This window comes from Phascolarctos cinereus, unplaced genomic scaffold, assembly GCF_003287225.1.
Source record: "Phascolarctos cinereus isolate Bilbo 61053 unplaced genomic scaffold, phaCin_HiC Scaffold_4;HRSCAF=312, whole genome shotgun sequence".
Lineage (NCBI taxonomy): Eukaryota > Metazoa > Chordata > Mammalia > Diprotodontia > Phascolarctidae > Phascolarctos > Phascolarctos cinereus.
In genome coordinates, this window is record NW_027555847.1 from 439,832,829 (window position 1) to 439,845,380 (window position 12,552).

Genomic DNA, 12,552 nt, shown 5'->3' on the forward strand with positions numbered 1-12,552 from the left:
GGAGAATCTCTAACTCTATACTTAATCCATACAAAAACACCATTTCACTTAAAGTTTATAAGCTGCCTACATGAAATTTAAAAAGAGTCGTCATACAATCAACTACAATGAATTTTCCTGTTTTATTTTCTCCATTTTTTCCTTCCCCAATAAGCCAATATTAATTCCTGTTATCTCAGGCAGAACAGTTGATTGAAAGAATTTTACAGTAGCATTTCCTTCAAGTGCCCTTAGTAAAAATTTTGTATTTCCTTGTACTGATTCTATGTAATTATGAGTAACATTTCTAAGGAAAGAGGAAGGTTACGATGTCATTCCACCTAACTAGCTCAGTTTGACAAAATGTCGTTAGAAGGTGGAACGGCTTGAACAATTCTAAGTGTATTCTATTAGAGAAATCATCTGAGATGGGACCCTTAGGCACTGATGTGATGGAGAAAACATTTTGAAATGAGATGGTTAGGAAAATAAGAGTAAGACAGTGAAGTTACAAGTCACTTAGGGTCAAATTCATAGATCTGTAAATGACAACACAATGGTCTTTTAGACTAGAAAAGAAGAAAAAGAAAGGGGTGGGGGAAAAGGGGAAATAACATAAGGACATTTCTTCTTTTCTATTTCTCTCACCTATATTGTTTTTCACTTTGCATCATTGATTTTATGCAGTAGATTGCTAGAAACACTTGAAATTCCATACTACCTGCTTAACAACAAGCCTACTCTTATTTGTGAAGGCTGACAAATCTCTTTAGAAACTGGTTGTTTAAAAAAATTTGACAAAAGCTATCAAATGATTGACTAATGACTTCTATTTAATCAGAAGGTAACTTACAATAAACTCTGAAAATTTAAGTGATGAAAATCTTTAATGAAATGATACTAAAAATTTAGAAGAGAATAAATGTGACTTTTGTATTCTCACATCTACAGTAGAATGGTCCTGAGATATTACCTTTTGTGTACAGGAAACACCTGACTGTTGCAATGTTTCTTGTTCCATGCATATCCAAACCAACATTAAGCATGACAACACAAAGGGAAAGAAAGCTTCATACCTATGACAGAAAAAACACAAAACAAAACCATATATATAATGCTAATCTATATACCATGTATATCAATTAGTCAAACCCGTACTGATACCACTTTTAAAATGAAAGCAACAGCACTAAATATTTGCCCTAAAACTGTACATTATTATCATTATCACCTCATATTTACATGGTGCTTTATAGTTTTATCTGACTTTGGTAAGACAAGTTATTATATCCATTTTACAGACAGGGAAATTGAGAGAAAGTTAGAATAACCTATCCATAGTCAACATAATTAATGTGTAGGGATAAGAGGTGAAGGTGAAGGTGGGGGGCATAAGGCTGTTGAAAGAGTTAAAGGACCTGGCTCTGTTACTTAGTAAGCTGTGTGATGCTGGGCAATCACTTAACCTTTCTGGGCCTCAGTTTCCTTATCTGTAAAATGAAAGGACTGGGCTATATGACCTCTAAGGTACTCCCTAGTTCTAAATCTATGATACTACAAATATATTTTTTTGAATAGGAAGCTTAAAAAATATCCTTTTGCTTTCTCCTCAAATGTTTCCAAAAAATGAAATGCTATAAACCTCACAAAAATAAGAAGAAACAAACAAACAAATCTAAGCTTGTTCATGAATATTTATGTTGGAGAAAATAAACTACAATTATTTGATGGAATGGATTTGGGATACCTATTTCTTTAAGGCTCTTTAAGGTTCTTTAAAGCTCCAATCTGAGCTCTTCTGTGGAGGCATCCCTAACAATGCTCACCCACAGTCATATCTTTCTTTTTTTTTCTAATAATTTTTTTTGATGAGGCAATGGGGTTGTGACTTGTCCAGGGTCACACAGCTAGTGAATGTTATATGTCTGAGGCTGGATTTGAACTCAGGTCCTCCTGACTCCAAGGCCAGAGCTCTATCCACTGTGCCACCTAACTGCCCCATTCTCTAACCATTTTTACACTTAGTGTCGGCACCACATAATTTAGCACTTACTTCATATTAATTACTATTTTATTCACTAATTGCTTCATGTGTGTATGTCTTATTTACCCAAAAGGACTGTAAGTTTTGTGTTGGCAGCATTGGAACCTTGGTTTAATTCTAGTCTCAATGCCTACATCCTTACAAAAGATATATGCATTTCATAGCAAAAGTCCTATGAAAGAGGCTGAGGATAAGAAGGTTCTGAACCAGTAGAATCCTCTGTCCTATCCTTGGGATGGACATTTGCTGTCTGTCTCATAGGATTCTTGGGGCAACGAGGTCAAATATACTCTGTTAACAGAGCTCCAAATACTTTGAAAGCCAGATCTTAAAACTGTGTAGATACACAAAGGGTGGGGTTGCTTGGGAAGCCAGAAACTCTGCCCAATAAAAAGCAGCAATTAACATGGATATACACAGTCCTTGAAAGCTTCCAGTTGTTACCATCACCCAGAGTACCCACCACCTGGTCAAATTTGGGTTCTTCTCACTCCTTTTGGGCAAGCAGGGACTACATCGTATTTCTTTGCATCACTCTTGGAACTCATCACATTTTGGGGTAAATATTTGTTTATTGATTAAGAGAATTAAAAAGGCAAGTTCTAAGCAGATGGGGCCATTGACTTTTAGACTTTTACAATGAAGCCTGAAAATGGCATTTTTTTTTGTTCCTAGCAACATAAGTACAGTTGGTCTGCAAATGGCCTACTGGATTTACTTTCATTACAGGATCATATGCATAAAGCACTTTAACATGGTAAAGCTGCTTTCCTCACAACTTTGTGATGTAGGTAATGCAATTATCACTATTTTCATTTTACTATTGAGGAAACCAAATTTCTCAAAGGTTAAGTGACTTGCCCAAGATCACATAGCCATCAGGTCTGGCCCCAGGTCTCCTGAGTCCAAGCCCAGAGCTCTTGATTTTTTAAAGTAAATTGTTATCTATAGGCTCTGTACACATATACATATATACACATATGCACATGGAATATTGGGTAATATATACACATACAGTATATACATATATACATATTACATATATACATATATTATACACACTTATAGACACATATTAGGAGTTAGATAATATATATATATGTGACATATATACACATACACACGCATTAGATAACATACACACATATCATATGTACTATACATACACATAATACACACATATATTATATACTTACATATACATATGTTATATACACCTGCATGCATATACACACATATATGCACGAACAGTCTGTTATACAACATATGCAGAATATGTATAACATGTACACACTTTATACACACACATGTACAGATTGTATATTAGATAACATACAGATACATGTCATATATATTTCCATACACACATACTATATAATACAAATACACACATGTATAGATGCATATATATGAATACATATATTATATAACATAAATATATGTTATATAACAATGTATTATATTGTGTATGTACATACACATGCAACCCAATATATACATAAACATATACATATACACACAATAAAATCTCATTTATTTGAGTCTTACTAATTTGATTTTTATGAAATTTAGCCAGTTGTCCAATGGAAACTTTTTCTATAGTAGTTTTGAAAAGAATTTGGTGGGCAAATACACAACAACAACAAAAAAAGAGTTTCATGAGAAGAGAACAGAATGTTTTTAAGCACATTTATCTAGGCAAAAAGATTAATATGCTGATTAAAAGTGACTCTTAGCTTTTCATTAATGCAAGGAAATAAGACCTCTGTGTGATAATTCTGGATTAAGGATAAAGTTTTATTCTAATTTATGTATATGTGTATCATAAAATAAAAAACTATTTTCCTTTTAGCTCTTCTATATATATGTCCCTATTAAAAAAAATAATTCAAACCAACCTTCCCAGGCAGTCTGAAATGGTTGACACTAAGCCATCTGGTTGTACTATAAAATAGACTACTCTATTCTAAAAATTAAAAAATTAAAAATTCTTTAAAAAAAGTAAATTTCATTAAGGATTATAATTGAAATTGTAATTAAGTGTAATTGTAGCTAGAAAATAAGCGAAAATTTAAAAATTATGGTTAGAAAAATCATTTACAATTTGTTAAGGATTATAGCTGAAATTGTAACTCATTGTAATTAACTATAATTGTGGCTGGAAAATAAATGAAAATTTAAAAATTAGGGTTAAAGTTACTATACTGCTCCTGTAGAATGCAAACTTCATAAGGACTGCTTTTTATTCTGCCTTTATCTCACCAGTGCCTAGCCTATAGTAATAGCTTAATAAATGCTTGTTGGATTGAAACTGCATCACACCATTTATTTCACAGTAAAAAGTGCCCTGCACAGCAGGGGGACTCAGATGGCAGCTTGAGGAGAAATGCCAGAGTGATCACTGTGGGGTGGGAAGGGGGTGCACGTCCATCCTCAGTTTGTCATTGCTTTTGAAACCACTGCAGCCTCCTCTAAATCTGCGCTTGTGGTTCTGATGGTTCAAATGGGAATTTATCAATTCCTCAGTTACTTGGCCAGTCTGAGAATAGTGTTGGGCCTATCCACTGAACACACTATTTGTTTCCTTAAGTCCATCTGGTTTTTGGCCACCATGTGTTTGGGTATGAAATAATGGTCTACCGAATGAATGAAAAAAATATTTTCTAAGCACCAGTTGCTAGGAATGGACAGCTGCGGGGCTAGGGGGTGGGGGGAGGGCGGGACAGGACAACAATGGATAGAGTACCAGGCTTGGAAGCAGGAAGACTCAACTTCCTGAGTTCAAATCCTGCTTCAGACACTCTCTAGCTAAGTGACTCTGGGGAAGTCACTTAACCCTGTTTGCCTTAGTTTTTCCATCCGTCAAATGAGCTGGAGAAAGAAATGGCACACCACTCCAGCACCTTAACCAAGAAAACCCCCAAAGGAGTCACAAAGAGTCAGACATAACTGAAAATGACTGAACAACAAGATTGGGAATACAAAACAGTCTTTGTCCACTATGAGCTTGAATTCTAGTGGAGGAAACAAAACATATGGGGGAATGGTGGCAAGGATAGTCATTTTGGTTTAGAGTCAAGGATAGTAAGTAGAGGCATAGGGGTGACATACTCTTTCCAGGAATAAGGACAGAGGTAACACAAATAAACAGGGGCAGGATGGAGGGTGCTTGTTGGTGGGAGGATGGTGGGGGACTGAAATGAAGTGTGGCTTGGACAAGCAGGGGAAGGAAGTTATGCAGCATAATTGCAGGAAAATGTTGTGGCATGATTTATGCTCCTATGTAGACATGTCTGCTTTTGAAGCTAAGCCCTGGTCCTGACTTGCAAAATATAGCCAGAGTTGGCTTAAAGACTTTTAGCTTAGGCTTGGCCTTGTCTCCTCCCTTAAACACCGTAGATACTAGTATTTGCTTTGAACTGAGCCTGTAATCACCCAACCGACCTTGAGCTGAAACGGAATCACAGGCTTGCTAAAAAAAAAAAATAGACTTAAAAACTGTCCCTAAGTCCTAGAAGTACTAGCTCCATAGGATCATATTAACTGGGGACAAGCTGGAGATAAGACAGATCCCCTATAACTAACATAGATCAGAGGAACATAGATTTAGACCTGGGACAGACCTTTGCTGCTGTTCAGTGCCGTCCAATGCTTTGTGACCTTATGGACCACAGTACGCAAACGCTGTCCATGGGGTTTTCTTGGCAAAGATGCTGCAGTGGTTTGGCATTTCCTTCTCCAGTGGATTAAAGCAAACAGAGATTAAGTGACTTGCCCAGAGTCACGCTTCCAGTTAGTGTCTGAGACCAAATTTGAACCCAGGTCTCCCTGACTCTCACCCCGGTGCTCTATCCACTGAGCCACAGACCTTAGAGTTCATCACGTCAAATGGCAAACCACTCCACTATCCCTTTGAGCCAAATAGCTGTCTATTTTTTTTTTTTGCTCTTTTTGGTCTGGATCTGTGATTTCATCAATGTGGGGAACTCCTGGTATCGGAACTCCTTCCACTGATGTGGAACTTTACAGATGAGGAAACTGTGTCTCACAGAATTTACTTGCCCCAGATCATACCACTAGTATGTGGCTGAGACAGTACAGGAGTTCAGATGGAAAACAAATCCTTAAATGCAGAATTCTAGGAAAAGCTAAATAGCATATTACACCACAACACACCCCTTAAAAAAACCCAAAACCTAACACCTTAAATATGTCGTATCTATAAATTTATAATTGTTTAAACACTGAGATAGGAAGATTTTTAAAAACTGTGAAAATACAATCTAACAAGTAAAGTATATACCCTGTGCTCAACAGCAGATAGGTTGACATCAAGGAGAGAAGTATGCTAAGTAATCGCTGAAAGACAATCGTGGGACCCAGTAATGGTACAACCAAGGAAGAGGCTGAAAATAGAAAGGAGATCACATGTCACTGACATGAAGATGTAGGAAATATATTAAGTAAAGGCACAGAACAATTTAGAATAATTACAGGCAAGTGTTATGCACGAAGATTTAATCTAGGCCTATGTTTGCCTTAGTCGTTTTTATGAAGAAATATGTTTTAACATTTTTTTCCCCTAACAGTCAACAGATACAAACATTCAACATCTCACTGATTTGTGTTCTCATCGTTGTAGGTACTCACACCAACGTTGCAGCTCACCACCCATCCCTACTTTCTCATTATGGGCAGCTTTTGTCTATGCTCTTCAGTAAATCCTCCACAGGGGATCCGGCCAACTGTTGGCCTGGACATGTGTAAACATTATGAGGTGTGGCTATTCAGAGAAACCTATGGTTCAGAGGCCAGTCTTTTTTCTGACAGGCTGTATTCTCCTGAGCTCACTGGTTAAGGCAGGGGAGTTGGAATTCTCCTTGCTCCCTATTTTCACTTACAGGTTCTCCTCCTACCTCCATCACTCAATAACCTCTCTTCCTTTGAAGTTCATGCTATTCATTTCTACCACCCAATCAAAATCCTGGTAGCTCCTGTCTAGAGACTCCCAGGTTGCTTCTTTTCCTTCCTCAATGAGTTTGATACCTGACTTATAATTTTTCTCTCCTTCCTAACTCTTGCACTCATACTAGGGGCCTTCAATATGCATATTGGTTCTCCCTCGCATACCCAAAGCCCTCAGTTCCTCAACCTGCTCACCTCCCATGAGCATCCTACTCCTCCACTGTAGGTGTTTTCTAGCTGAGATTACCTTCCACTGTTCTTTATGTATCTAGTGGTTTATATATTGTTTTTCCTATTAGAATGTGAGCTCCTTGACTGTAAACATTGTATGTTTCACCTTTCTTTGTATTTCTAGACCCTAGAACAGTGTCTGACACATAGTAAGTGCCTAATAAATGCTTCTTGACTGACTGAATCTTAAGTGATATTCCACCCTGCCCCCATCAGAGGTTAGAAACCAGTCAGATGCACCTGAGACACTCCTCTCTTAGTTAGGCAGCTAGGTGGTGAAGTGGACGGAGTGTAGTACTTGACGTTAGGATAAACCTGAGTTTGAATCCCGCCTCAGCCATGTATTAGCTGTGTGATCATGGACGAGTCACTTAACCACGGCCTGCCTCAGTTCTCTCATCTGTAAAATGGGGATAATAATAGCACCTACCTCTCAGGGTATTGTGAGGATCAAATGTGTTAACATATATGAAAAGTAAATTTTAAAGCAATATGTAAATGCTAGTTTGTGTTGTTGCTCTTGTTGTTACCTGGTCCTCTTCCTCATTCCAAAATCTTTCTGCCACATGGGATAGATCAGGAGTTCAGCATGGAAGAACAAAAAGACTGACCCAGATCTTGTCACTACCTCTGTGGCTAGGGTGCAAGGGTACCTCTTACCTACATCATCAAACCCTTTCCCCCTGCTGGGCCTGAAAATCAATACACCTAAGGCTGAACCCCTTGCATCCTGCTCGCTTCAGAGACCTATCTGTAGCTTTGTCTTTTGGATGAGAGTAACATTGACGTATCTTTTTCCTCCCGTCTCTGGCTCTTTCCATCACCCTCCAGCTGTTTAAAGGCTTTCCCTTGTGGGAGGTGAAATGTACCCATACTGAAAGGGCCACTGCTTTTAGCATTATTTACTGGCTTTCTTCTTTAGATATAAATCTCTAAATATCCCCCAAAGGAGCTGCAATGGTCTAAGAATTATAGGCATCCATATTTAGTACGTTGGGCATATTTAAGTTTAAGATGTGTCTCACTATAATAACATTAATTTTAAAACATTCATTATGTCATACCATTTGGCAGATGAAATAGAAATCATAAAGTAGTTTCAATATCTCCAAATTCACCCAAACTAGAATTTATATATCAATTTAAAAAGTAATTTTAAGTCTTGATAGTTAGCCAAGTTATTGGCTATCTTGTATTTTAATAAAGACTATATTCTTGATTAATTTGTTTAATATGATTGGCCAGAAGTTGTTTTCCCCATTAATAAAGCAGAAATGTTAATAGTGAAAATGAGACAACATATGTAAAATGCATTCTAAATCTTGAAGCATTAAAATAAGCATTAGTTAAAATTGTGATGAAGACTGCTCAGAATATGAACGGGAGAATGCCCCACTGGAGACCATCAAGCAAAGACAAGATGACCACTTGTCAGTTATGGTACAGAAGGGATTCTTGTTTAGGAATAGGTTGCAATAGGATGTCTTTCCCTCTGGGGTCTTGCCCAACTCTTAGATTCTGAAACTTAACTAAACCAAGAGTTATATTAGTTTTTTTCTTACACAGTGAAGAAAAATACCAAACAACTTTTTGGGAGCATGAGGTAGCAGTAAAAGGCATTCTTTTTTTTACCTCATTAAATATATTTTCATGGCCACTGCATTGTAAAAAGTTTACTCAGTTTCTCCCATTTACCTAGTGAACTTTTTATTATTATGATTAAATCTCTGCTCTCTGTGGTTAAATCTATGAAGAAAGTCCCATTTAAAATAATTTATGTTACTGTGAGACATTGATTTAGCAAACCTACTTTTATGACACATTTTAGACCATTAATTTTTGTTTACTACATAGTGTGGATACAAACTGCAAAACACAAGCTGGATGAAGGGACACAAGCCCTCTGATGTAACTACAATGAAGCCTCATCCCTCTAGTGTTGGCAGTAAAGCAAGTATGGGGGCAATTATCCAGGGTGGCAGCACAGGGTGTAACATGCAGGTGCAAAGACTCTTTTTTTTTTTTTTGCAAGGCAATTGGGGTTAAGTGACTTGCCTGGGGTCATACAGCTAGCAAATGTCAAATGTGTATTCTGAGACCAGATTTGAACTCAGGTCCTCCTGACTCCAGGGCCGGTACTCTAGCCACTGTGCCAACTAGCTGCCCCCCTCAAATACTCTTGACACCTGGCAAATGTACCTGAAGGAAATGACACATAAAGGTGAGGGTTGGGAGAAGACATTAGAGATTGAGCATAAAAGGAACACCAGCAATAGTAAGGTGTTGATGGTTAAGAATCAACAAGTATTTTTAAGTCAACAAGCATATAAATACTTACTATGTACCAGGCACTATTATAAGTACTGGCAATACAAAAAAAAAAGGCAAAAAAGAAGTCCCTGCTCTCAAGGGGCTCATGTCTAATGGAAGAGAAGAGTGTTCCAATGAGATGTTACTGAGACAAAAAATGAAGTGTGTCAGTTGCTTTCAGTGTACACAAGAGAAAGTGGTCTTGGGCTCAATTTAAAAAGGTAGTGCCTAGTAACTGGGGATTCTAGGTCCCAGTGTCTTAACCTACACTGTGCATCTGGGTGTCTCCTTAGTGGTTCCACAGGCTTAGAAAGTGACTCAAGTCCTATGCTGGTATGCTCCTGATTGAGGGGCTGGGAAGTCTATTGGTTTGGTCTGCTCAGGAATGAGGAAATGCTGGAGTAGAAACGAGCTGAATTATGATTGGGGTTCACAACAAGTGTTGTCCTCTAGGCATAAGTAGGAACAATAAACCTTTAATATGCTTACAGGATGCTTTCCTTTCCCTAGAACTAAGAAACCTAATGGATGAGGTCATAAATTATATTAAGAAAAATTTGATAGATATGAGAAAGGATGCAGTACACATTCTTTATGATATTTTCTCAATTGCTTTTTTTTTGTGGTAGTGGGGTGAATAATGTCTGCCTTCTACTTAGCTGCAATGTTTTTATATTTAAAAATTTTTAATTTATAGAAAAAATATTACAATTAATATGATTCATGCCTTCCAGAAGTATGTTAACTTCCTGCTTACTGGCCCAAAAGCTCACATTTTGTTAAGTTTTTCTGCATCTACTGATATGATTGTATGATTTTTCTTGATTTTGTCATTAATATGGTTAAGTCTATAGTTTTCCCAATATAAAACAAACCCTACATTCCTGGTATAAAATCCAACTTGGTCACAGTACATAAACCTTGTGATATGTTGTTTTAGTCTCATTGCTAACACGTTATTTTAAAAAATTGCCTATTCATTAGGCACATTGATCTATAGTTTTATTTTTCTATTTTCATTGTCCCTAGTTTCTGTGTCAAGAGGATATTAATGTCATAGAAGGAATTTGATAGGATCTTTCCTTTTGCGATTTTTGTAAACAATGAATGTAATATTGAAATTGTGTTTTATATTTTATATTTTATAATTCACTTGTGAATCCTTCTGGTCCTGGAGTTGTTTCCTCAGATGTTCATTTAAGTCTTGTTCAATTTCTCCCTCTGAAATTAGGTTGTTTAAATTCTGTTTCTTGTTCTGTCAATTTGAGTATATCTTTGTAAATATTCACTTATTCATTAAGTTGTTGGTTTTGTTGGTATACAGTTAGGCAAACTAATTTATGATATAATATACTTTGTTTTTTCATTTGTTGTATATTTTCCTTTTTCATTTCTGATACTGGTAATTTGGTTTTCTTTTTTAATCTAGTTAGCTAATGGTTTATATATTTGATTGGTTTTTCTTGAAAAATGAGCTCCTAGCTTGATCAATTCAATGGTTTCTTTGTTTTCAATTTTGTTAATTTCTTTAACTGTCAGTATTTCTATTTTGGTACTCAATGGAGGTTTGAAAATTTGTTGGCTTTCAAGTATTTTAAATTTTATTTCCAATTCTTCAATTGTCTTTGGCTAATAAAAGGGTTTAGAAATTAAAAGAACTCCAAGAACTGCTTTGGCTGCATTGCAAAAAGGTTGGAATATTGTACCACTGTTGTCATTAACTTTAATGAAATTTTCTCTTGTTAACTATGATTTTATTTTTGATCTATCAATTCTTCAGGATTAAATTATTTGGCCTCCAGTTAATTTTTAATACTTTTTTTTTCCAGGGGCCCTTTACTTACTATAATTTTTATTGAATTGTGATCATTCAAAGATTTGCAAAATATTTCTACTTTTGTGCATTTCTGAAGTTTTTATGTCCCAACACAAGATCAATTTTTGTTAAGGTGCTATGTATAGCCAAGACGTAAATATACTCCTTTCTATCTCACCTTGATAACTTCCAGTTCTATCATATCTAGTTTTTCTAAAATTTCCATTCATGTTATTAACTTCTTTACCTTTTCTTTTCTTGTTAGATTTATTTAAAGCTGATATGAGTAAACTGTGAACCTCTGTTATTATAGTTTTGTTGTCTAGTTTTCCTTACAACTCATTTAGTATTTCTGTTAAGTATTTATAAACTATGCCATTTGGTGCAAATATATTAAATAAGGAAATTAATTCACTGTCTATATTACCTTTCAGCAAAATGTAATTTCTGCTTTATCTCTTAGAATTAAGTCTATTTTTGTTACTGCCTTGTCTGAAAACAAAGTATTTTTGCTTTTTTTGTTGTTGTTGTTCACCTAAGGCATCATAGATTTTCTTCCAACTCCTTATTATAACTCTGTGTGAGTCTTTGTTTCAAGTGTGTTTCATGTAAATGACATATTGTTGGACTTTGCTTTCTAATCCATTCTGCTAACCTCTTTTGTTCTATGGGTGAGTTTATCCCATTAACATTCATAGTTATGATAGTTAATTATTTATTTTCCACCATTTTAATCTCTTATACTTTTTCTTCTCTATTCTCTTCTCTCTATACTTCAAATGATTACTTTTTCTTCCCCCCTGACATTTTCCCCTTTTCTTTACTATCCCCTCCCCAAGTTTAAAGTTTATTTTGCTTATGACTATTTCCTCCCAGAATCTACCCTCCCTCTTATATTCTCCTTTCATCTCTTCCTGAGCCTCTTCACTTACTGAGGCTTGCCCTCAGAAAACACAACAAATATAGGATCCTGTTATTAACCCCATATTTGAAGCTTCTCAGCCACAGCTTATATTCCATTCACATAGCCTTTGAGAATTCAGTGTATCATGATCTAAGACAATTCCAAAGAACTTATGATTAAAAAATGCTATCCACCTCCTGAGAGAGAATTAATGAACTCTAAGTGCAGACTGAAGCACACTTTTTTCACTTACTTTATTTTTCTTGCTTTTTTGGTTAACATAGCTAATATGGAAATGTGTTT

General features: G+C 36.0%; 1 protein-coding gene across 2 annotated transcripts in view; it reads right to left on the reverse strand.

Annotated features, from left to right (window-relative positions):
* The window catches only part of PIGN (phosphatidylinositol glycan anchor biosynthesis class N), a 229,230-nt gene that overhangs the window by 39,090 nt on the left and 177,588 nt on the right, over positions 1-12,552 (reverse strand). For both annotated transcript variants that reach the window (XM_020995757.2, XM_078153336.1), the window contains 2 exons: positions 6,327-6,429; positions 953-1,055 (listed from right to left, as the gene is read on the reverse strand). In XM_020995757.2, coding sequence (XP_020851416.1) covers positions 953-1,055; positions 6,327-6,429 — 206 coding nt within the window. The remainder of the gene's footprint in view (positions 1-952; positions 1,056-6,326; positions 6,430-12,552) is intronic.